Source organism: Sitodiplosis mosellana, unplaced genomic scaffold (assembly GCF_009176505.1).
Source record: "Sitodiplosis mosellana isolate CC-2019 unplaced genomic scaffold, AAFC_SMos_1.0 Smas_scaffold_6226, whole genome shotgun sequence".
Taxonomy (NCBI): domain Eukaryota; kingdom Metazoa; phylum Arthropoda; class Insecta; order Diptera; family Cecidomyiidae; genus Sitodiplosis; species Sitodiplosis mosellana.
In genome coordinates this window covers 18,162,619-18,184,740 of record NW_022601467.1, presented here as the reverse complement: position 1 = coordinate 18,184,740, position 22,122 = coordinate 18,162,619, and the positions used below count along the sequence as shown (strand labels likewise).

The window sequence follows — 22,122 nt, the reverse complement described above, 5'->3', positions numbered from 1 at the left end:
GAGAGAGAGAGAGAGAGAGAGAGAGAGAGAGAGAGAGAGAGAGAGAGTGAAAAAAAGATAGTAAATAGAATAAGCTTCTGGATGGGTCGCATCAGTTCTATGTTCATAATGATGATACGGTTAAAATCCATTGAGAATATTCTTTTCCTCTTGCCATTTTTTACATGCTGGTAAATTGATATGGCATCCAACTCCAAATCAACGAATATATTCACATGAGAATGTTCTTTTTTTTTCGTTTGGATTCCAGTACAATCATCCGTGCATGCAAAAACAGAGAGATAGAAAAACACACACTATTTTTTATTATCATCTCTTCATTACAATTCGTTGATATTAACGTATATATTGGAAATCGTCCATCGGATGCGTTGAGAGTGTGGAGAATAGCAGCAACTTTTATCAAGTGTATGCAATTATAATGCTCACACATTGAGCTCATCTCGACAATTATCTCGATTAGAGTCAACACGTTTCGAATAATGAACATGCAAAATTATACATTATTGATGTACACCCAACGCGGAATGGTGAACAGTGTTGGCATGTCATTTAGCCTCATTTATTGCTACTTTCGAACACTTCTTCTATCTACCTCCGCGTCATTTTAATTTTTGAATTCAGTAGATGAGGAACATAAAAAAAGCAAACACACATCAATGTTGTACATTTTGCATGTTCGTTCGTTCGTTCACTTTGCAGTTGTAACAAAATGTGACACATATCATTCGGATCAATCATTTGATGGTGCATTGACATTCGATTGTTTCCACCTGATGTGATTCATGTGTCACTTTATCCACACGCTGTACATTGTTTACTGCAACGCTTGCAAAATCACTCTGGGGTTTCGATATGTGCGGAAAATTAATATTATTAAAGATTGCTGTGTTCAATTGAAGAGAGTCGTTAGCAAGAGACAAAAAACACACGACATTTTATGCTTCATGACAATATTCAGTTCATACACAGTAGAAAGTTATTTATGCATGAATTCTTTATCCAAAATGGGATTATCGGAATATTTATAATCCTTTTGTGAATATTTCTTCATTCCGAAAATACAGTACTGGTTATGGGAATTTGTGCCATAAAAAACATACATTCCAATTTCTCATTCCGATTCAATTTATATGATATCTTTCTCTCGCTCGCATCTCAAATTGTGATTTGATTGAATAAAATTCGTTTGTCGATATCAAATAAATCGAAATAATTCGGTTCAATGTCCTCATGAAATTGGAATAGTTTCCGAGATATTTCGATTTTTTTTACTTCTTCCTATTAAAGCACCAGATCTGCACGTCACCACCCGATTTATTGACAAGTCCAAATGCCTTGCTTGATTCCATTCCAATTGAATATTTTAACTGAGTTGGTTGTGCGATTGCCATAGTAACTGCCAACTCAATATATCCCGTAATGCAATTCCATCCGATTGGCATATCAATATGTTCGCAAGCATAAAATGTCATGCAAATTAATTGATCTATCGAATAAATTGAATTTGATTACACATATAAAATGCGACAGCTTTCATTCGCTTGTCAAATAAAATTAGAAACAAAAAGAAGCAACAACCGATTGCTCTTCTTTTTATCATCTATTACATATACACATATACCAATTCTAAATATAAAAGTTGGTTTACGTTGATGATAGTAAAAATAGTCCAATATTCATTATACTCTACTGTCTAAAGGCATGCGCCAAATCTCAAAAATCCTAAAATTTCATCAATCTGTATGTACTAATCAGTGGATTTAAGTTAACGAAGTAAATAGATGCTAGACTGACTGATTGTATGCGATTAGGTTGTTTAGTTGGCCGTTTCTCTCGCTCTCTATCTGTATTTATGCTCGATGCAAATGGAATGCTTGTTTCGTTTTTTGCTTATCACCACGATATGTGCGACGGCAAAGCACACAGAAATAGACGAAGAAAAAAAAACATATCAAATAGCATTGAGCAATATATATTGAGCAAAAGTGACTTGGGCAGCATCGAAGTTCAATTCCGAACAAACAAATACGATTTAAATGACTTACACTGGTCGATTGTTGATGATTGTATTATTCCAACTATAGCGCATCGATGAACTTTTGCGTCGATCACAGCTTTGGCTTCGCCATCGATTACATCGTGCATACCATGATTTCGCAATGTTGTGTCCGTTGATACTGCTACAGCTATTTCTGGTAAGTGTACGCGATAGGGTCATATCGTTTGTGGCGGCACCATCGTTCGCCGCCGTAGCAGCAGAAACATTTTTTCTATCGACACTATCATTGCCGTCACCGGTCTGCGTCTTCGATTTGTATTTGTCATTCGATTTTTCATTATCTTTTTTCGCCATTTCGTTGCTATTTATCAAAATTGATGAATTTTCTTGGCCATTGGCAACGTTGCCACTGACCTTGCCATTGTTGTAATTAACATCGTTTGTCTGTGGTAATAAATCAGTATCGGCAGCGGTGTCGGTCTTTTGGTTTGCATCAATTTTATTTGCTGTCATCGTGATTGCAGACATTTTTCGTCGCTCTCTCTCTCTCTATCGCTTTCTTGTCTCAAAATTTTTGTTTTCACTTGATCACTTTCAATTCGAATCAAGCAACATTTGCTTCATTTGTATTCAAATCGTTTAGATTCTTGTGTTCATTGCCAATTTCAAATTTAGATCGATTTTCATTTTCTTGGTCTATTTGTGTCTTTCACATCTATTTATGCACTTAATTGTATATACATACACTCGGTTCTATCGGTTGAATCGATCGCAATCAATCAGTCTTGTTGCGGATTAATTAACAATCTTATTCATCTGCAATGTTTTAAAATGAAATTGAATTGTGGTGTGGGGCATGAAAAAGAGGCAAACGTAACTAATGTGATTGTGTTCACTTGAACTTTCTGTCAAATGTGTCATTTTTTCTACTCTCTTGTTTAGGACGAGCGATTCGAGGGAATGCGAAACAAGCAGGCGGCAGTGAAAAACATCTTGTCTCGTAATATGATGCGCAGCAGGTGAGCGTCAAAACATATAATTTTGTGCTGACTGAGAAATTGTCTCGTTATGATGAAAAATTGAGGCACGGAGCGCTTCAATCAATGAAAAAACTCCAACGAAAAAAAAAGAGAATTCTGAAAATTTGAATAATTTGCGCGTGTATGTTTTTTTTTGGCAACAGGTTTACGATGTTGGCGCTGATTCTGTCACATTCCTACCGGTTTCATTTCGTTAGAAATCGTATTAAGTTGTCGGGCGCAATGTGAACATGTGCGAAACTTTTTTTTTATTCATACGGTCTGCTTCATTATAATTTTGCAAATTGTCCGTAAAATACAAACGGGCTGCAAATCGGCGACTATTTTATTGCACATACACACATACACTCAGAATAGAAAGAGTCGGCTCCTTAGCCCATTATAACACCCATAAAGAAACAATTGACATTTAATGTCGTTGTATTTGTTCGACAACAGCAACAAAAAAAATTAGAATAGAGGACGAAACGACCATATAGTCTCAACAGGAGAACAATGAAATTGGTTTTGGTGTATGCGTGCAACACATCGTATATTCCGTTCGTTTGTACAATGCATAGGAAATGAAGAGCGTACTACAGAGAGGGAGAGAGAGAGAGAGAGAGAGAGAGAGAGAAAGAGTGAAACAAAAAACAGTATAGTACGTGCAAAGGCATACACAATGTATGAGATTTGTTGTGTCTTTGGCACGTTTATGTTGTTGTTCTCACTCTCAGTGTTCATTCAATCGTCATTACTTTATTCATTGCATGCTGTTCGAGACGTGCAACGTTGCATATACATATATATGCATGCGGTGGATACGTTGTTGAAATTGAGACCCGAACCATTTTGTCGGTTTATTTTGAAAGCGACCAGCATGAGCATGGAATAATAAAGAAATAATAATGAAATAGCAACAACAACGGCAAGAACAACATCAGCAACGACAGCAAATATAAAAAGAAAACGAACAGAGAAGTAGAAGTAGAAGAAGATCCATATCTTCAGAATATAATTCTATGAATTTCATAACACAAAAAGTGACGCGAGAGGAGCAATAACAGCAGCAGTCTGCCTGATTGGCTCACGAAAAAGGAAGAAAGAGACCAAAATCAAGAGAAGGAGAGAGAGAGAGAGAGAGAGAGAGAGAGAGAGAGAGAGAGAGAAAAAAAAGAAAGAAACCGAGAGAAGCGACACGGAGCACCACATATTCGATCTATACGAAGACGTAACGTGAAAATAATTCTCGACAGCTGTTAAGCGTCTTTATAACGCACATCCATAGCACCGGTTCTTTTCATCATCGTGCAGTTTTTTTCCCTTTTCTTCAACGAAGAAGAGACTGTGCTGCGTACGTTTTTCTGTAGAATGTGTTTCTCTCTTGTTGATTCGTTCTTTATTTTACTTTTTTGCTTCTCTCTGTTGATTTTGTTCCTTCGTTTTCGGTCGCCAAATTCCACTTATATCTCTCTTACTCATCCTGTTGTATATTGGTTTTCCGTTTTCAAAATGCTTGTTTGGCTTTTTGTTCCTCTTTACTCTTCGACACCATCCGAGATATTAAATCATAGTTGCAGCGCTCATTATCAAAGCGTTTCTCGTTCGGTGTCACGAAAATTTTTCATCGTCCACACCAAAATAGCACATTTTGTGGTTCTATTTGATCAATTTTATTTTTTCTTCGAAAACAATTACGAATAAACAAACTTTTGGTTCGTTGACCAGAAGATTGGGTGGAGAAAAAGCAAACATCGCATGTTGGCAAGAACCGTGTTGGCAAAACTTCATTTTTTAAAGCCTCACAAATTAACGATTTCTGACCGCGCTCGCGCTCACTACGATTACATAATCAATGTATACAATTAAATACTATTTTAAGACAAGATTCAACCGAAAGAACGAATTACGCAAAACCGAATTTAATTTATGTGCAGAATCTCATACGGTCCACAGAAGAAAGATCATTTCAATTTAAACGAATTTTTCAAATTGCGAAATTCAATTCAATAGCACTGCCCTTTGCAGTTCAAACAGGCGAATCGCTCTTCTAGAACACTTTTACTCGATACTGTGAACAAAGTCACATTAGTCACAATGCCAACATGTTTGTTGAATTTAAATTTCTCCCCGAATTAAAACCATAATTAATGCTATCAATTAAATTAAAATTTTCGCTTGAATCAACAACCTTCATCTATGTCGAAAAACAAAATTCACTGTGCTCACACAACTTTTCGGATTTTATGTATACATATATTTTCGCTGTGTATTTAGTTCAATAAATAACTCGATATGTTTCACGTTGTTCCACAATGTTAAAATTTGATTAAACTTTCAAAATTGATATTTCATTTGTAAATGGATTAAGAATAACGTATTTTTAAACTTTTTATTGATAAAAAAGAACTTTTCTCTCTCTCTCTCTCTCTCTCTCTCTCTCTCTCTCTCTCCCTCTCTCTCTTCCTTTCGTTTGAGTGTTAATTGAAATTTGTACAACACTATTTGAACTTCTGGAATTTGCTCTTCGAATATTCCATTCGAATTGCTCACAATTTGACGGTTATAATGTTTAGGTTGTTTCTTTAAATTTAAATTTAAACGAATGAACGAACGAACGACGCACGATTCAACAAAATTTAGAATATCAAAACAAAAACACTACTGGATCATTGAAAGAAGAAAAAGAAAAAAAAAACAAATTTTTTCGATGGGTTGTTTGTTCGAAAGAAGGCGTCATGGCACACTGATAAACCGAACGACAAAATGCATTTTCCAACGGTCGTGTTTGTCTGTTTGTGTAGTCTGCGTGTGCATGACATTGCGCGCCGACTGTTTTGGTTTCGTTCATCGTGTGTAGCCGTATTCTCTCTCCGGCTCCTTTACAACATTGCTTTAATGTGTGGCTGTGTTTATATCGTTCTTTCACTCACTCGTTCGTTCAATTTTGGCCGCCGCGCACGCCGTCATCATCATCGTCGTCGTTTCAATATGAAATTCGTGTGTTCTTCGTTCCGATTCTATCTAACACGAGACAGAGCGAGAAACTATCGTTTGTCCATGTGTGTATGTGTGTATATGGTGTTGTTACACGCGTGCGGCCCATTTCTTTTCATTCACAAACTACCAGCTAGTTTTAAAAATGCCAGCAGCAACCAAATAATCTAATTGAAAATGCTGAATGGCATGGGCGCTATGCTGTGTGTGTGTGTGTGTGTGTGTGTGTGTGTCTTAAACGATTTGAGTGTGAGTGAGTACGCGCATTTGGCTAAAGGTGTATATGTGCATAGCCTTGCACAAGAGCACCGTATGCCATTGTCGATGAATGATGCGAAAGAGACAACCGAATCGACGCAAAGACTGAAATACGTTGCGTGCGTATAGTTGTACATTTAGTTGTGTGATGCCGTACTACGCTCTGCATGCTGGCCGAAGATTCTTAGTTTTAAAATGAGCAGAAGAATGAAGCCAGATAGAGAGCGAGAAAGAGAGAAAGAGAAAACACGTACACCGAACTACTATTGTTCACTTTGTACCGGCATACAGCACCGACAATACGCTCCGGCTGTGCACATACCAGTGCAACGGTTTGTATTCGAACAATCGCGTTATCAATGTAATTGTAAATCAATGTCTGAACTCCTAACCGAGTTCGTGTTGGATGTGAAAGAGACGACGAAAACAACCTGAACATAGTGTAACTACTATAAACCGTTGTATGTTGTAAAAAAAAATAATTCTCTTCAGCATTCGGCGCAAATACGCAAAGTAAACACACGAAATGCAAATATACGAACACTGAAACTCACCCAAATTTATGCATCGGCATTTCTGTGTAACACTTAACGGCTTGCTTTCGAGCTGGCCATCATCGGCACAGTTTCAATAGGTTCTTTCGATTGAGAGGTAACATTCTGACTGACATCAATATAATTTGCATCGTGGTGTCAACTCTAAATTGAGTACAACGATCCAAATTGAAAGTAATTTGTCAAGAAAAGACATAAACAATGAACTATATACATTTTATACCGTTCGTTATTACAAACGCAAATTTTTCGCACGTCTACCATCTGTGTCAATGTAAATGCCGGGATCCATTCATTTCTTCTCCATTACTTTATTGAAATAGCCATACGAATGAGTCAATGAATAACAACAATAGAGTACACAATTGCATATTTACGCTCTATTACTGTGCCACCTTCCGACCAGTAGTCGCATTTATTGTGAGCTGAAGCGGTTATTCCAATCAGAATTTTCGAGAATTCCGTTTTGTACCCTTTCTGTCGAATCGATTCTTTTCTTAAAGTTTCTTTGAATGCAAATATTTTCATAGTTCAAACAATTGAATGATTTTCAATAGGGTATAAAATTCGGTTGAAACTCGCATTCAAAACGAGGAAAAAGAAACTTTTTCGTTTCTTCCACAAAATAAATTCGGAATAAAGAATTTTTTTTTGTTGGCGGGTAAAAAGTTTTCCATGGGATATCATCTCTGAGTGGATGATGAACATGAGCACTGTGTTTCAAGATTGTATTCACCGGTATTCCCGTTTCGGAGGATCAACTTTGAATAGGATTACTTAAAATAATTGCACTTACCTATGCCGCATGAATAAGCAAGGTAGAGAACGGCTTCGCAATCGATCTAACTCTTTTATCTTCGCTCCAACACTGCTGATGCTGTTGCTGCCAGTGCTGTTGTTGTTGTGCCGCATCCCGTACACCGGTGACCTAAATATATTCGATGAAAAAGGTTGTTGTTTTTTTTTATTGAGTTTTCTCTCATCAATCTTCAATTTTCAATAGGTGTTTTTTTTACTGATTGTGTATGTTTGCATGGCAAAATGAGTTGATATCCATATGTGATCACAAAACGGTAACAAAGTATATGTGTGTGTGTATGTTTACCTGTTCCTCCCACGGCTTGGATACGCATCACATGTTGATGCCCGCAACAGTTTCGGTGATCCAACTAATTTCGGTGTTTTTTTGGCATCGCCAACACTACGTTTTGTATTACAATTTGCTTGTAATAGCTTCGAGCGCTCACGTGTTATTGGCATTTCACGTTCATCCAACGACAAACCGAAGAAGCTTCGTAAATATTTCTCACCGGATGGCGGTTTACCCATCAATTTATGATTGCTTTTCGTTTTACTGGCATTTATTATTATTGATTCATTGGCTTTGGTGACATCGTCGTTTACAACCGAATCATAATAATCATCGTCGTTTATATTGTTACTATTAATATAGTTCACTGATTGATTTTGCATACGATTCACATAGATTGGTTCAATGGCGGCGGTGGTGGTGTTAGTGACGACGGCGCCGGTGGTTTTGATGCGTGTCGCATGTGATTTATGTTCGTTAAATGGCGCAATGCCATCATTTTTCGAACGCACATTATTATTTGGCGACGGCGGCGGCGGCGGTTGGGGCGTTCGATATTTTATTACTTTTTGGTTGTCAATCAATCCACTATCACTATGATTACCCGTTTGACCACAAGCACACGACGAATTAGCGCAACTGTAACTGAAGTGTGAAAATAATAATAGAAATAAAGAAGAAAAAAGCCAAAATCAAACAACGAAACCGAAAAAATTCAACTGAAAAACATGTGGAAATAAAGAAAAAATCGGAAATTTAAATGAACCGAGAAAAAAACCGTACGAACTAAGGGAAGATCCGGTGGAAGTGCAAGGTGGAAGTATTTTTCATTGTTTCGGGTTGTTCTAAGCATTTGGTTAAGTCATTTTTTTTTTGGTTATAGTTGCAAATTGTTGGTATTTGTTTGAGATTTGTTTAGTAGTGAGGGATTTTGTTCGTGTAAGTTTTGCTATTTAGTTTCTTAAATACCTTGCGGATGGTGTGGCTGACGCTTTGGTCGTTTCACGACGTCTTTGATTCAAATACGATTCCGCATTGGCTTTATTACCGAAATAATATTCGGACATGAGTTTCGCCTCTTTGCTCATATTATCACTTTTGCCATTGCCACGTATATCGTAACTGACATTGAAATCGCTTGCATTTAAATCATAATCTGAACCGGGCGATGCCTTTTTGTGATTCGAATGCATACGCTTTGTTGGCGAATGATCTCTGGTTTGGAGCTGCTGCTGTGACAACGGGATTGCCGATTGTAAATGATCAAAACTTTTGGTCATCGCTGCACGGTACATGATTTCACGGTTTAAATTCGGTGAACGTTCTCCTTCGCGTTTTCCACGAACCGACGATAATGTATGCTTCGGGTGGGTGGACTTTGCCTCGTGCTTATACGCCATCAATGGTGAGCGTGTTAAGGATTTTCTTGATTTATCATATATCATTTCGGGATCATAATATCGATTACCATAATTCTGTGGACTGCCTGGTTTCACAGGAGCCGCTTGTTTCAAATTATTTGGATAATTGTCTATATACTTTGACTGTGCCACTTGATCGCTATAATTTTCGTCAAACGATCGACTTTTGTCGAATTCCGTTCGCGAATTACCTTGATACCGTTCGTATTCGGAGTCGAGCGAACGACTTTTCTCCAAGTCCGCATTTCGTACATCTTTGTATTGTCGTTCGTTTGTCACTGCCAGCCGATTATTATTTCCATTATTAGTAACGAATCGTCGATTTGCCGACGTCGATGCGACTCGATTGATTGGCCTCTCTTTTTGCCCATTATTGCCACTGATTTGAACTACAGTTTTATGCATTTTACTTCGATTCGGTGATCGTTCGGTTAATTGGAGTGATCTAAAACAAAGCGAGAAAAAAACAGAACGTCGGGAAATTTGTTATTCAAATTGATGATTCTATCGTGTGTTTATATCAATTTGAATTCATATGAGCTAATCTTTTTACATTTTTAATTTTGTGATTCAATTAAGAAAATTGTATGTTCACGTTCAATCAAGATTACATTAGAAAAAATAAATAAACACTTGGCTTAAGGGCCCGGCATAAAATGTTGACCGATTTTCGGTTTTGTTTTTCTTCTTTTGGTTATTTATTTTGCTTACCTAGAACGTCTAATGCGATTTTCACCGGGCGATTTTCCACTGGCCCGATTTTTTGATCGTCGAAAGCCAATAAGTTCATTTTCAGCTTCACTACAGCTTGAGCTGGATGAGCTTCGTGACGAAATGAATGTTTTTTCGGGCACTCTCAGGTGTTGACGGTCAAGCGTATTATTTCGTAATGAATTTTTATCCAATAAGGATCCTTGAGATCCCTCGAAAGAACTGTGATTCAAGCGCTTTTCAGTCGGTTGTGCTTTGGTTCGGTGAAATGATGTGATTTGATCATCGGTCAAATTTTCGGGTGTCAACGAACGTTGCTTGAGGCTAAGATTTTGCAGCTGCTGCTGTTGCTGTTGCTGTGGTTGTTGCTGTTGCTGTTGTTGGTGCTGCTGTTGTTGTTGATTTAATATGTGACGCGCTCGTTGTGTCTTATTTGGTGGTTCTTCTTCCTCATCGGCTTCATCGTTCGACAAATCTGTTTCGCCGAATAGAGATAAACACAACATAGAATTTCAGTATAAACACACCGTTTCAAACGCAAAGATAAACAAATCGAGGGAAACAAGAAATGAGATGAAAATACATACCTGAACGAGCTCCACTGTCGCATGAATTCAATCGTTTGCTGATTGAATTCTGGTGTGCACGGAAACCGGCTTGGCTACCCGACGATGAGGATGAGTCTTGTTTTGGCACGTGGCCGCGACGTGATACCGGCTGTTCAATTACATCCGAACGCAATGAGTACGTGGATCGTGCACGCGTTTTACGCGTCGATTCTACATATTCCTTTGGCTCCAAATACTGTTGATACACATTGACCGATGGTTCGCGCTGGTTTGCTCTCGATTTATCCGGTAGATAGTTCGATGAAACGCTGGTTAAGGTCGGGAATGCATTTTCTTTTTCGGATTTTGCCTCTTCTTTCGTAGGGCTTAAAAAGTCATAGTCAAAGCTCTTCGAAAATGTATGGTCATATTCGTACGGTTTACGGGTATCATATTCAAAGCTGCGTGAGAAAACCATTTTGCCGGTGCTGTCTTGGCTGCCATTTGCTGTGGCCAATTTCGATGTTTGCCGAATGGTTTTACAGTCTTGGAATGCGGGCGGTGGCGATATGATTGGCGTAATCGGAGGCGGTGACTCATTGTCATCATAAGTTTTGATTGGCAAAAAACCGGGCCGTTCGCTTAGCATGGCCGATAATTGTGGATCGATTGTACATTTTACTTTACGAATTTCGCTGCGCGTTATGAGCGCCTCCAATTTGCTTGTGGTCGTATTACTGTTCGATTGCACCAGATTGCTATTATACTTTTGAAATGAATTGTTTGTGTCTGGCCGATGATTGTTGTACGGTTCTCGAACCTGCACCCATCCCGATTTATTCAAGTAGATTTCGTCGGATTTAATCGGCTTTTGGTAGTGTTGTTGCTTGTTTCGTTCGCCAAACAAATACTTTGGCATTTCGTTCGGATTATGATAATGCATTTTTGTCGTTTCAATGTTCGTTTTCTGTGCGGTGGCGGTGGCGGTGGCGATGGCGGTCACGGTCGTTGTTTTGTTCACCAATTGCTCTAAAGTATTCTTTTTGGTGGAACTTCGTTCGAGCGTGGCATTCTTTCGATGATCACAGTGCCGTTTTTTGTTTGTCTTGTAGGGCAAAGTGAAATGATGTTCGATGATTGGTCTTCGTATACGTCGGTCTACTTTAGCATTGGTTGCATCAGCCGTGCCACGTTTCAATTGGCCATCATACGTTGCGCTGTTACTTGTGGTTGCCAATTTTGCTTTCGTACTCTTTGGAATCGTATTTATTTTGTCTCTGAAAAATTAGCGTATTGATGTTTGATGAAAAAAAACACAGAACAAAAAAAGCAAATTAAAATTTGGTCGGTTGATCATGTTTCGCCGCATTTTACTCGGGCGATATAATCAACACGGTTTCAAACTAGGCAATATAGCTGTTGAATCGACGGTGTATATGGATGTGTGTGTGCGCACCTGCACGTTGAATTTCATTAACAAATATTTACTCATTCAAATATATTCAAATGGGACTAATCAGCGGCTGAGACGGCATTATTTCGCCGAATATTGAAATAATTACAAAAACCATATACACGCACACACTTTGCGGGCGCAAACCAGACCGCACATTCATTCAAACGGCTTTTGTATACCGCTTGCAAGATTAATTTCATGAATTTCGACCATAATAACTTTAGATTTTTGATGATGCCGAGACCAAGATGAGATGAGATAAGATGCGATGAAAAACAAACAAAAGCGCGAACAATTCATTTAATGAGACCGAATAAAAGAGACTTCTAAGCCGTCTTTCATCGCATGAAAAGTGGAATGTTAATTTTCACCATCCACGAAGGCGAGGACGAGCGTAAGTGAGAGAGTGAAATCGAGTGACGCTCGCGTTGATGGGCTTGACTCATGAATTGATTGTACAAGTACCTGAACTGCACTAGAACTTGAGCAATTTAAGAATTATACTTGTCGTCATCGTCGCCGCCCGCCTACTCGTTAAAAGTCATAAACAAACTTCAGCCAGTCGAGGCGAAAAGAAAAAAAGAAGCAGCGAACAGAGAAGAGGCAAAATGAAAGAGAGTGAGAGTGAGAGTATGAGAGAGAACTTTGTGGTAAGCACTTGAGGCGCTCACTTTCACACGCTTTCTGAAAGTCAGTTTATGTCCTTTCAATTTTCTGCTCATCCATTCCCTAGCGCATAATTCGATTAGTGCTTTTTACACAAAGTAAACAAACATGCACACAGCACCACTTCACATTAGCAAAATCCAACAACAAGCATTTTCACATCCGTAAACCATTTGGAACAACATACAAAATCATACACACGTACACACACATTTTGTAATGTAGCAGCATATATACGACGGTTAGCAGCTGGGGAACTAGAAACATCGACCACACAACGTTAAAACAATGTCATTTCTAATGCACCATAAATAATAGCTCGATCGTGTCAAGATAGCAAAGTGGGAAATTGCACAGAACGCAACGTCGAGTGTTCTCTCGCACTCTCTCTCTCTCGCTCTCTTCCTCCATCGCTGCCATTTAATTGCATGATGATTTTGGCTAAATAAGAGTGCGAATGAATGCGAAATTGAAATGGTTGACGCTCATTCGTCATGCACATCGGAATGGTTGTTTTCATTTCGTCTACAGATTGTCTGGTTATCCTTGGCTTAGTTTGCACAGACACACAAACACGTATAACGAGTCCGTATGGACTCAGTACACACGAGAAAATTGATGGCAACTTATTTAGGCAAAGTGGTGTTGCCCAAATTGTTTCACATACACAATAAAAGAGCAACCAAAAACCAAAGTACTTGTTTGAGCGAATTGCGTCGTTGCGTGATTTCATCCATATAAAGCGAGTATGCTGTGCGACATCACAATAATAACAACATTGCACTTTGTTTTAGTAGCACTTGAATTTCACTTTTTTTCAGTTTCTCTCTTATCTCTGCGTCGTCGTTTACATCAGGGCGCTAAAGGCACTCCGTGTGTGTGTATGTATATGATGGCAGGCGCCAAACTTAAATAAACGAAGATTCGTTGTGTCTAACAAAATTAACGCATATTTTTATTCCATTCAAACGATTCTGGGGAGCTCGTGAGATGCTTTACTTTTATAGCATATTGGGGGATGGCTTTATAGTCGAGTTTATTGCAATTATCTTTGGCACAGCAATAAAATTCACATTGAATAAACGGTGGCCGAAAACACAGTAGAACAAAATAACACTCGAAATGAGGAGTTATCGCGGACTAAAACACCGATGGAGAAAGAAAAATCCGTCCGAAACATTTAAAACAATACGAAAGTAACGGTTGAACTACGCAATTGTATGATTTCATTGTACTATGATAATTTGATGTCGAGTGCCGAACAAGTAACGAGTTGACAAAGTAAGAAGCTCGCGGCGATGCCAGCAAATTCATCAACATCGTCATCGCAGCGACGAGCGAAAAAAAAAATCGAAAAGAAGAAACAGTACAACAACATCACGTTGCCGAATGCCAAAAACTCTATATATACACGGGTCAAGTTGCCATGTACGGGGAAAACTGATTTGGCCATTCTAAATATGGTAATGCGGTTGCGACAACCAAATGTTAATGAACAAATAAATATCAGCACGCGTGAGTTCGTTATGTTCGATCGTTCTGTCGAAGTCATGCGTTTATTATTTCGAATGCAATGTGTATTTTCCATTTCATTTGCTTGGAGTTCGTTTGTCTCTTCAACAGAAAAAAACATCGAATGTTTGACTTGTCTTTCTATTGTACAACGTGACTTTTTCCTTCTTCGTCTTCTGTATCTCACTCTCTCTCTCTCTCTCTCTCTCTCTTTCTCTCTCTCTCTCTCTCCCTCTCTCTCTCTCTTTCTCTCCCTCTGTCTCTCTCTTTCTCGTCAAGCTTGCCGTTTTCGTCAGACTTAATTCGACTTGAGCGTCTTGGCAACGTATTTTATGTCAAACACCAGTAAAAGATCAGACCAAAACTTTTTGATATATTCAACGTTTTATCCATTCAGTCTTCCATTGCCGGTCTGTTGTCGGTCATCTCATTGATAACATTTCCTTTTGGTTCTTCTTCTTATTTTTTTTTCTGTACTTCTTGGGCGTGAAGAATATAAAGAAAATGCTCTTGCTCGCACAATACGTAAAACGCTATGATTTTGTTGAATTAAATTCGCACAGTTGAATGAATAAAATATGAAGCGCGAACCATGTTTTTCTCCACCAGCTCAAATGATATTTGCTTTTGGACGTTGAATAAGAACAAAAACAAACACACTGTTTTTATCTCTCTCTCGTCGATTCGATTCAGCGGATATTTTTCTTCGCCGAATGAAACTTTTGCTAGAGTCGAATTTTTAGTGATAACTATATGTATGGACAAAGGGAAAATTGTGCCAATTTCAACTTTGTATTTGTAACGAAGTGTGAGAGAGGAAAAAAGTGATTTCCGAAACTTTTTTCATTTCAGCAGAAGAAACATTTGCGAGAAGAAGAAGAAGAAGAAGAAGAAGTCGAAAAAGCATTTTTATTAATGATTCGAATGCAATTTCGAATTTCTTCCAATTAAATAAGGTCCGGTTACACTATGACATTAAATAAGCATCTACTTTAATATTTGTACAAGTGTGCAATTGTCCGTGGCGAAAATTACAGTGCTAACTTATGTTGCTGTTTTTGTTTTAAATGTGAATGATCGAGCAATGGTAGCGGTGGTGGTGGCGACGGCGAGGTGGCAATGATGCTCCATTTCAACTACTGTTTGGAGATGCATTGTATCATTTATTTAAATGTTGCTTGTGTCATTTCAGTGCGTGTATCTGACTTATGCAACTGTACACATGCACCCTTTCACCGCTTCACACTCTCTCCCTCTCCCTCTCCCGCATTTGGTAGCCCTTTCGGCCGGTATCCATCGTTACTTTGGCTTTGTGTATGAGAGAAAATTTTCAATTTTCACACCGCCCCCGTTTGGTGGGCGGATGCACAAAGTAATTATTTTCACATTGAATTTATAGTGATATTTTCAGAACAGATCCATTTTCTGTATAGCACATTCCGATTGCAAATAATAGCATGTCATTCGTGTCATGCATAGTTTGGCATTTGCTCATTAATAATGCTCGCTTTTCAGATGTTCATTTAAAAGGAAAACCCAAATGGCGTATGTGCACTGTACACTGTGCATTGTGCATTGTGCATTGTGCATTGTGGAGTGCAGCGCACTCACTCTGTTGCTGATGCTGCTGCTGCCGCCCCAGAGAGAAAAACAGACGGAGAGAGATAGAGAGATATGTGTGTGTATGTGTGTGGAAATGCTACGGGTTCTGGTGCTGACACACGCTCACTTCTTCGCTAGGTCACGGTTGCCATGGCCAAAATAACATAAATTGTCAATTCATAAACAAACAATTACACACGGAAAACATACAAACATTCAAAACAGTTGCCATTCAATTATTTAATTATAACGCATCACATCACGCATCACCATTGCCGCATCGGATGACATACACACTAAATAAATTTCAACGAAGAAAAATCGATCTTCATTCGAGACTTTTTCAACACATCATTATGGATTTATTCCGTATTGACGCAAATAGATGCAAATTCATGGCTGTGTGGTGGAAATTATTTATTCTAGTTATTTGGAACGATCTATGAAAAAAATTTTATACATTTTTCATATAAATTTTGATTAGGGTTTTACATTTCCATTCGAAATCCATTTTGGTTGTGCTATAAATGATGACAGGAAGTTGTTTTCAAGATGGACACTGCTGTGGCAATATTTTTTTAGTGGTGTATAGTGGTTGTGGTAGAGTGGTTTTAAAAGCGAATCCTACAATTCAAATAAGCCATTCGCAAAAGTGTATCGCATTTTAGATGAGATCATACCCCATTCAAATCAATATATTTTAAGATCAACATTTTTTTCATCCAGCGTTTAAGCAACGAATTAAACTATTATCTCCCTTTGTTGAAGCCAGACAATGTTCGGGACGTTTTAGCAAGTACTTTATTTTACCAACTTAATTCAATAATACGTGTATTGAGAAGAAAGGAAAGAGAGCGTTGTTGCTTAAAAAATATTTTGATCATACAGTTTCATCTTTGGTGCACCTGCAAACACCCCGAACTCAGACTGTTTTAATAATTTAACGTTGAATAATCCTTATTGCATCAAATGCGCTTATCTTCCCCTAGATATTTTTTTTCGTCCATTCATTCAGTGCAAAATGATGCTACTTATGCAAAATCATGAAAAAAAAGGCTTTAAGAGTTCATTTTTGAGTGATGCTTTTTTAGCTTTTTATCCTGATGTTCGTTACTCTATCTGTTTCCCGATGCTTTTCATTTCCCGATGTGATCATTTGACGTGGAAAAACTTTTTCTAAAAATTACAATTTTACGTTAAACTGGCAACTCGGTCTTTGGTCGGTGGCGATGGGCCCGGAGAAGAAAAAAAAATGTGTTTGCTCTGTTCGAGTTCAGTTGCTAGCTGAACAAAATCAAAATATGTAAATTTAGTGTAAAATCTGAACGTGATGGAATTACGCAACTTTTTCGTATGTAATTATAAGTAGTTCTACCGGAAATATGAGGAACAATACGTTAGCCAGCAGTTTATTTTCTTCTTCGTTCCCACCTTAATTGAGTGAAATATTCAAAAGGCACCCGGAATTATTTGCATGAGAACCAGAATCCATTCGTGAATTTCAAGCATCCACATTTCATAGTGATATGACATGCGCTATAAATCAAACGCCTTCGCATCAACATCAATAATAATAATGTGCTAAATAAAGACTTTGAATGCGACGATGGTTATCTCATGAATCAAAAATGAAATAAAATTATAAAATAATTTAAAGATTCCGCTTCATCTTTTCGCCTTGGATCCACAGCGCGTTTCTTTTGTGTTTGAGTTTGTGCCCAAATGCCATGACTACGTCGTATATTTCTGCAGGAGAATTTGCCCATAAATAATCATTCTTCGTTATCCTGGATGCGCGCAACTTTGAACATTCTTTTCAGCGGCAGCAAAAATCTATATTGGGTCATTGCGTTGAAGGGTAATTGAATTTTATGCATTTCACCATTTCCTCTCTTCCTCTCGGCATCCTTTTACAACACACATTCCTCCTGATTATGTGATCGCTCATAGATGCCATGGCTGATTTCTTCTTTTTGTTTGTATGCCTGTGCATTCTTCAAAAGGAGCCGTCAATAGCGCTAATGTTTTATTAATGTTTGAAGAATAAAGATAGAATGAGTCATTCATATGGTATGCTTGCGTGAATATTCGACGATATGACCCAGATATTCAGTCGATTCAATCTTTCTCTCTCTCTCTCTCTCTCGCGAAATTGTGTGATAACAGTTGCAGTTTGACTTTCAAACCAACGCATTATTCTGCCATGGAGCAAACGACGGAGTAAGTGAACAAGCAAACACGGAACAAGAGAGCGAACAATTTGCTCGGCTCATAATAAATTATCATAATGGAATCGACAGACGGGAGAGAGTGAGTGAGTGAGTGAGGGAGAAAGAACAGAAAAAAATGGAAACTCAAATTTCTGCACATGCCAGCTTTGAATGGATCTTTCAATTTGCCCGTATTCAAGCATCTGTTTACATCTCGTTTTTATCATCTTCAAATACCAAATAGTTCATTTTTCAATGTTAAGTGCCATAGTTCTTGTTGCCCCGACTTTTGAATTCATCATTCATCGCCAGCATGGATTTTCATTCAAATTGTATGTTTCGACGTTTCGACGCAAAAGAATGAACTCAATCACAAGAGACCTGAGTGCTATTTTGAACGCCAATTGTATTTGCATTTGATTTCAATTCCATTTGTATTTTTCATTCCAAGTGATTTCGCATTTTGCGTTAAGATTTCATTTGAATTTTCTTTTTATTTACGAGTGCAAAGCATATCTATGGCACGTTTTTCAAATCAACAACAACTTTTTATGAACTTTTTCAACTGCTCGAAAACCCACATCATTCCACCAGCTACTATCATACAATACATCATGCATATAATATTGTTTCAGCGCATAATATTATTTTCCCAAGTGAAACAATGGTCAATGAATTTTATGCGAAGAAATAATATAATCAACAAACTACCACGGAATCGCCATTATTGTGAGATTTGCTGTTATATTGGACGAAACAAGACAAAAAAAGAGAAAGAATTGCGTTCCAAATCCATACAATCTTTGTGTGATCTCTTGACTACGTGCTCATTTCAATAGCTAATATCATTTATTACCATAAAATATAATCGATATTAACTCCAATTGTCACGAAACAAGAAAAATCAATACATTTAAATTGAATGATGCGCGAAAGAAACCATCGGTGTATTAACCCTCTAATGCATATATTTTATACAGAGCTGGGAATTTTTTTCCATGCTTATTTTACCTCATAAGCACTTAAAAAAATATTCATAATCTGGTATAATGCTGGAATTATCAATAAATCGCAAAAATCAAAATGGTCTTATAAGTACAGTCATGCATTTACGACCAATATGGAAATTGCGAAGTATATGAACAAACCGAATTTGCATAGCTGTACTTATAAGAACAGCTTGCAAATTGAGTGATGTTGACATCGGAATTCGTGAATATCATTTTTTCTGGATTATTTGTGATAAAAATAGGTTAAAATAAAATGAAAATAAAATTCCACACTAAACCAAGCACACAAAATATCAAACAAAAAGAAATCCAAATTGCATGGCTGTACTTATAAGAACAGTATGCAAATTGACGGACAAATGTTGCACAATTGTAAAAAATCATTTAACTTGAATTGAATTTGGTTAAAAACACTCCAAATAAGCAGAAAAAAAATTCCTGAGGTCAACAAAATAATTTTATTCGATTTAATCACGTTTCAAAAACAGGACACGAAACGAAAATAATTTATTTTTACGGAAACGTCGTTTTCTTGTACAAATGTTGTCATAACTTGACACTGGTTGACCGCACACAAAATTTTTATGAGAAAGAAATGTGCGCTAGTGTTCTCCAACGAAAACTGTCATACATTATTTTGTGACATAATCAATGATTCGCATTATAGAAAGGTTTAAATGAACCAACCTTATAAGTTCACGTATGCACTAGAGGGTTAAACGATTTTGCTATCGCGTACAAAATAGATTTGGGAATTGAAAAAGGGATCAAGTTTGCAGGACTTCTTATTATGAGCAATGACCGCATTATTTAGATTTTTTTCTGTCTGGTTCATTGCAACTTTAAGTCGATGGGGATTTAATCGAACAGTTCAATACCTTGCCATTTGGAATCTCTCAAATTTTCCTGATTCAACAACCAGGTAAATCAATTGATCAAATCAATTGCATAGTTTTCGTTGGTTACACAGTTGGTGGAAACAGTGTCGGAGTATCGATTCAAATGTAAACAATGTAAATTATTCATTGGAATATTCGCCACAAAATCACAGGTGACTCAATCAAGGTCCATTTCCCTTGATGAAGGTAGGTAGGTATTGCGGTGTTTGCAATCGAAAATTTATCGCAATTTTCGGAGCGGAAAATACAACAAACAATGGTGGAAAAATTCGCGTAACATTTCCCATTTTTTTTTCCAGATGCTACACCAAATTGCTTCAATGCATTTTCTCACAACTCACACACAAAACCATGTACACGTACTCAAAATTAATGCCATTCGCTCACGCGGCCGCCCGCCTTTCCTCCCGATCTGAATCGTAAATGAGTGATTCGTGGCAATAAAAATCACCGATAGAGAATGAAAAAACATAAATGGGTTTTATGTGCGGTTTTCATATGTTGAATTGAATCAATTTACCATTTAATATTAACAAGTTACAAAAAATCGCTTTAAAAAGCGTAAAAAATTGTAATCAATTTGGATAAATGTATAAAATCATCGATAAAACGTGGCGCAACAGCATCATCGGTGATGGCACATTAAATTCTATCATAATCACCTATGATACGATGGACCAATCAATTCATATAAATGATGACAATTCATTTGAGAGCTATGCGATCCGCGTAGAAAACCAGCAAAAAAGCGTTGTTTATTCAGAACGTAAAACAAACAAAAAATGATTGTAATTTGTGGATTTGCTTGAAGCGGTGAAATGTGTTTTTCCAAGGAAAAATCTGATGGAGACTTTTGCAACTAAACCGCAGGCGAAAAAAATGCCATTTAAACTGGAAATTGGTTATTTAACACGAACGCTGCCATGTTTGCCTAATGCTGCTACTGCTACTGCTGCAACATGACTCTTTTCGTTTTATGGTCAATCCAATTCAATCCAATCATTTCCAGTCTCACAGTCTGCACACGAAAGGCAACATTTAGTATAATTTTTCTTTCTAGTTTGCTTCAATCTAATTATATGGCAGTTTAGCAAGGGGTCTTGTGTGTGAGTATGCCGAATAAATGTTGAAAATTTACGAGTTGTTCGTGTAAACATTTACATGATTTTAATTAGATTTGATTAATTTTGTGCATATGAGCAAAGCGTGCAGCAGCAAAAAGAAATCGGCCATTCCACACGAAATCAGGGAAGAGTTGCAATGTGAGGTCGCCGAATTGGCTGAAAATTGGCTTGGAGTCTTGTTTCCGATAGAAAAAGAGAAAACCAAAATCTCAGGCCTAAAAGTGGCCCGCCTTTCTGAGTTAACCCAGTGTGAATTGTGCAAAAAATTGAAAAAAATCGAAAAAAAGGGTTTGCGGTAACTAAAATCCAACTGTAGTTGACACATTGCCAAACCTATGGTACCGTTGGAAAGGGAATTAATGGGGCTACAAAATCCGCCTAGTAACCTATCCTCTATGGCCCCATTCGAACCTCCAAAAATGGGTTCAAAGTATAAAATGTTAAATATCTCAAAATAGTGGTGTTTTTTTGGCATGTTTTTTTTGCGTCAAAAGATAGCCTATGTTACGCCGCTTTAGATGGAAAAATAAAATTCCGTGGAACAACCATTCAATTTTTTGTATTTGGCCTCGGCAGGTGAATCATATGTCATTTTTCAGCGTTTTTGTGGGAAAAATGGTTGAAAATGGCCTCTTACGACATTTTGATATGAGAAAACTGCTATTTTTTCGTCAAAATACAAGAAAAAATGACCGTTTCCACATCGGTTTATCTATAAATTTCGTCCGAAACTGACTTTTCTTCATAGAACAAACGAATGGTCGAAATCTGCTTACAAAATCACATTTGTGGCATAGAAAAACCACCTATAATGGGCTGTCATGATTCTATTTCCACGTAATCTTTGACGGAAAATCGATTGAGACTCATCTCAATCCTGTCTGATGGGTCTATTAAAAGGTCGAAAAATGACCCTGCTTCAGAGGATGTTTTCAACTCGCAATAAAAACACCTTTTTTGCTTCAAAAATCCCATATTCTGCATTCAATCGTGAATGGCTTTTATTTCCCAGCGAAAAAAATGAAAATATACTAATTTGCTTA

At 37.5% G+C, this 22,122-nt stretch overlaps 1 protein-coding gene across 3 annotated transcripts in view; it reads right to left on the bottom strand.

Annotated features, from left to right (window-relative positions):
• Positions 1-22,122, bottom strand: part of LOC129579318 (uncharacterized) — a 93,617-nt gene that overhangs the window by 22,037 nt on the left and 49,458 nt on the right. For all 3 annotated transcript variants that reach the window (XM_055469302.1, XM_055469303.1, XM_055469301.1), the window contains 5 exons: positions 10,640-11,877; positions 10,053-10,527; positions 8,890-9,786; positions 7,936-8,565; positions 7,627-7,758 (listed from right to left, as the gene is read on the bottom strand). In XM_055469302.1, the coding sequence (XP_055325277.1) occupies positions 7,627-7,758; positions 7,936-8,565; positions 8,890-9,786; positions 10,053-10,527; positions 10,640-11,877 (3,372 nt within the window). The remainder of the gene's footprint in view (positions 1-7,626; positions 7,759-7,935; positions 8,566-8,889; positions 9,787-10,052; positions 10,528-10,639; positions 11,878-22,122) is intronic.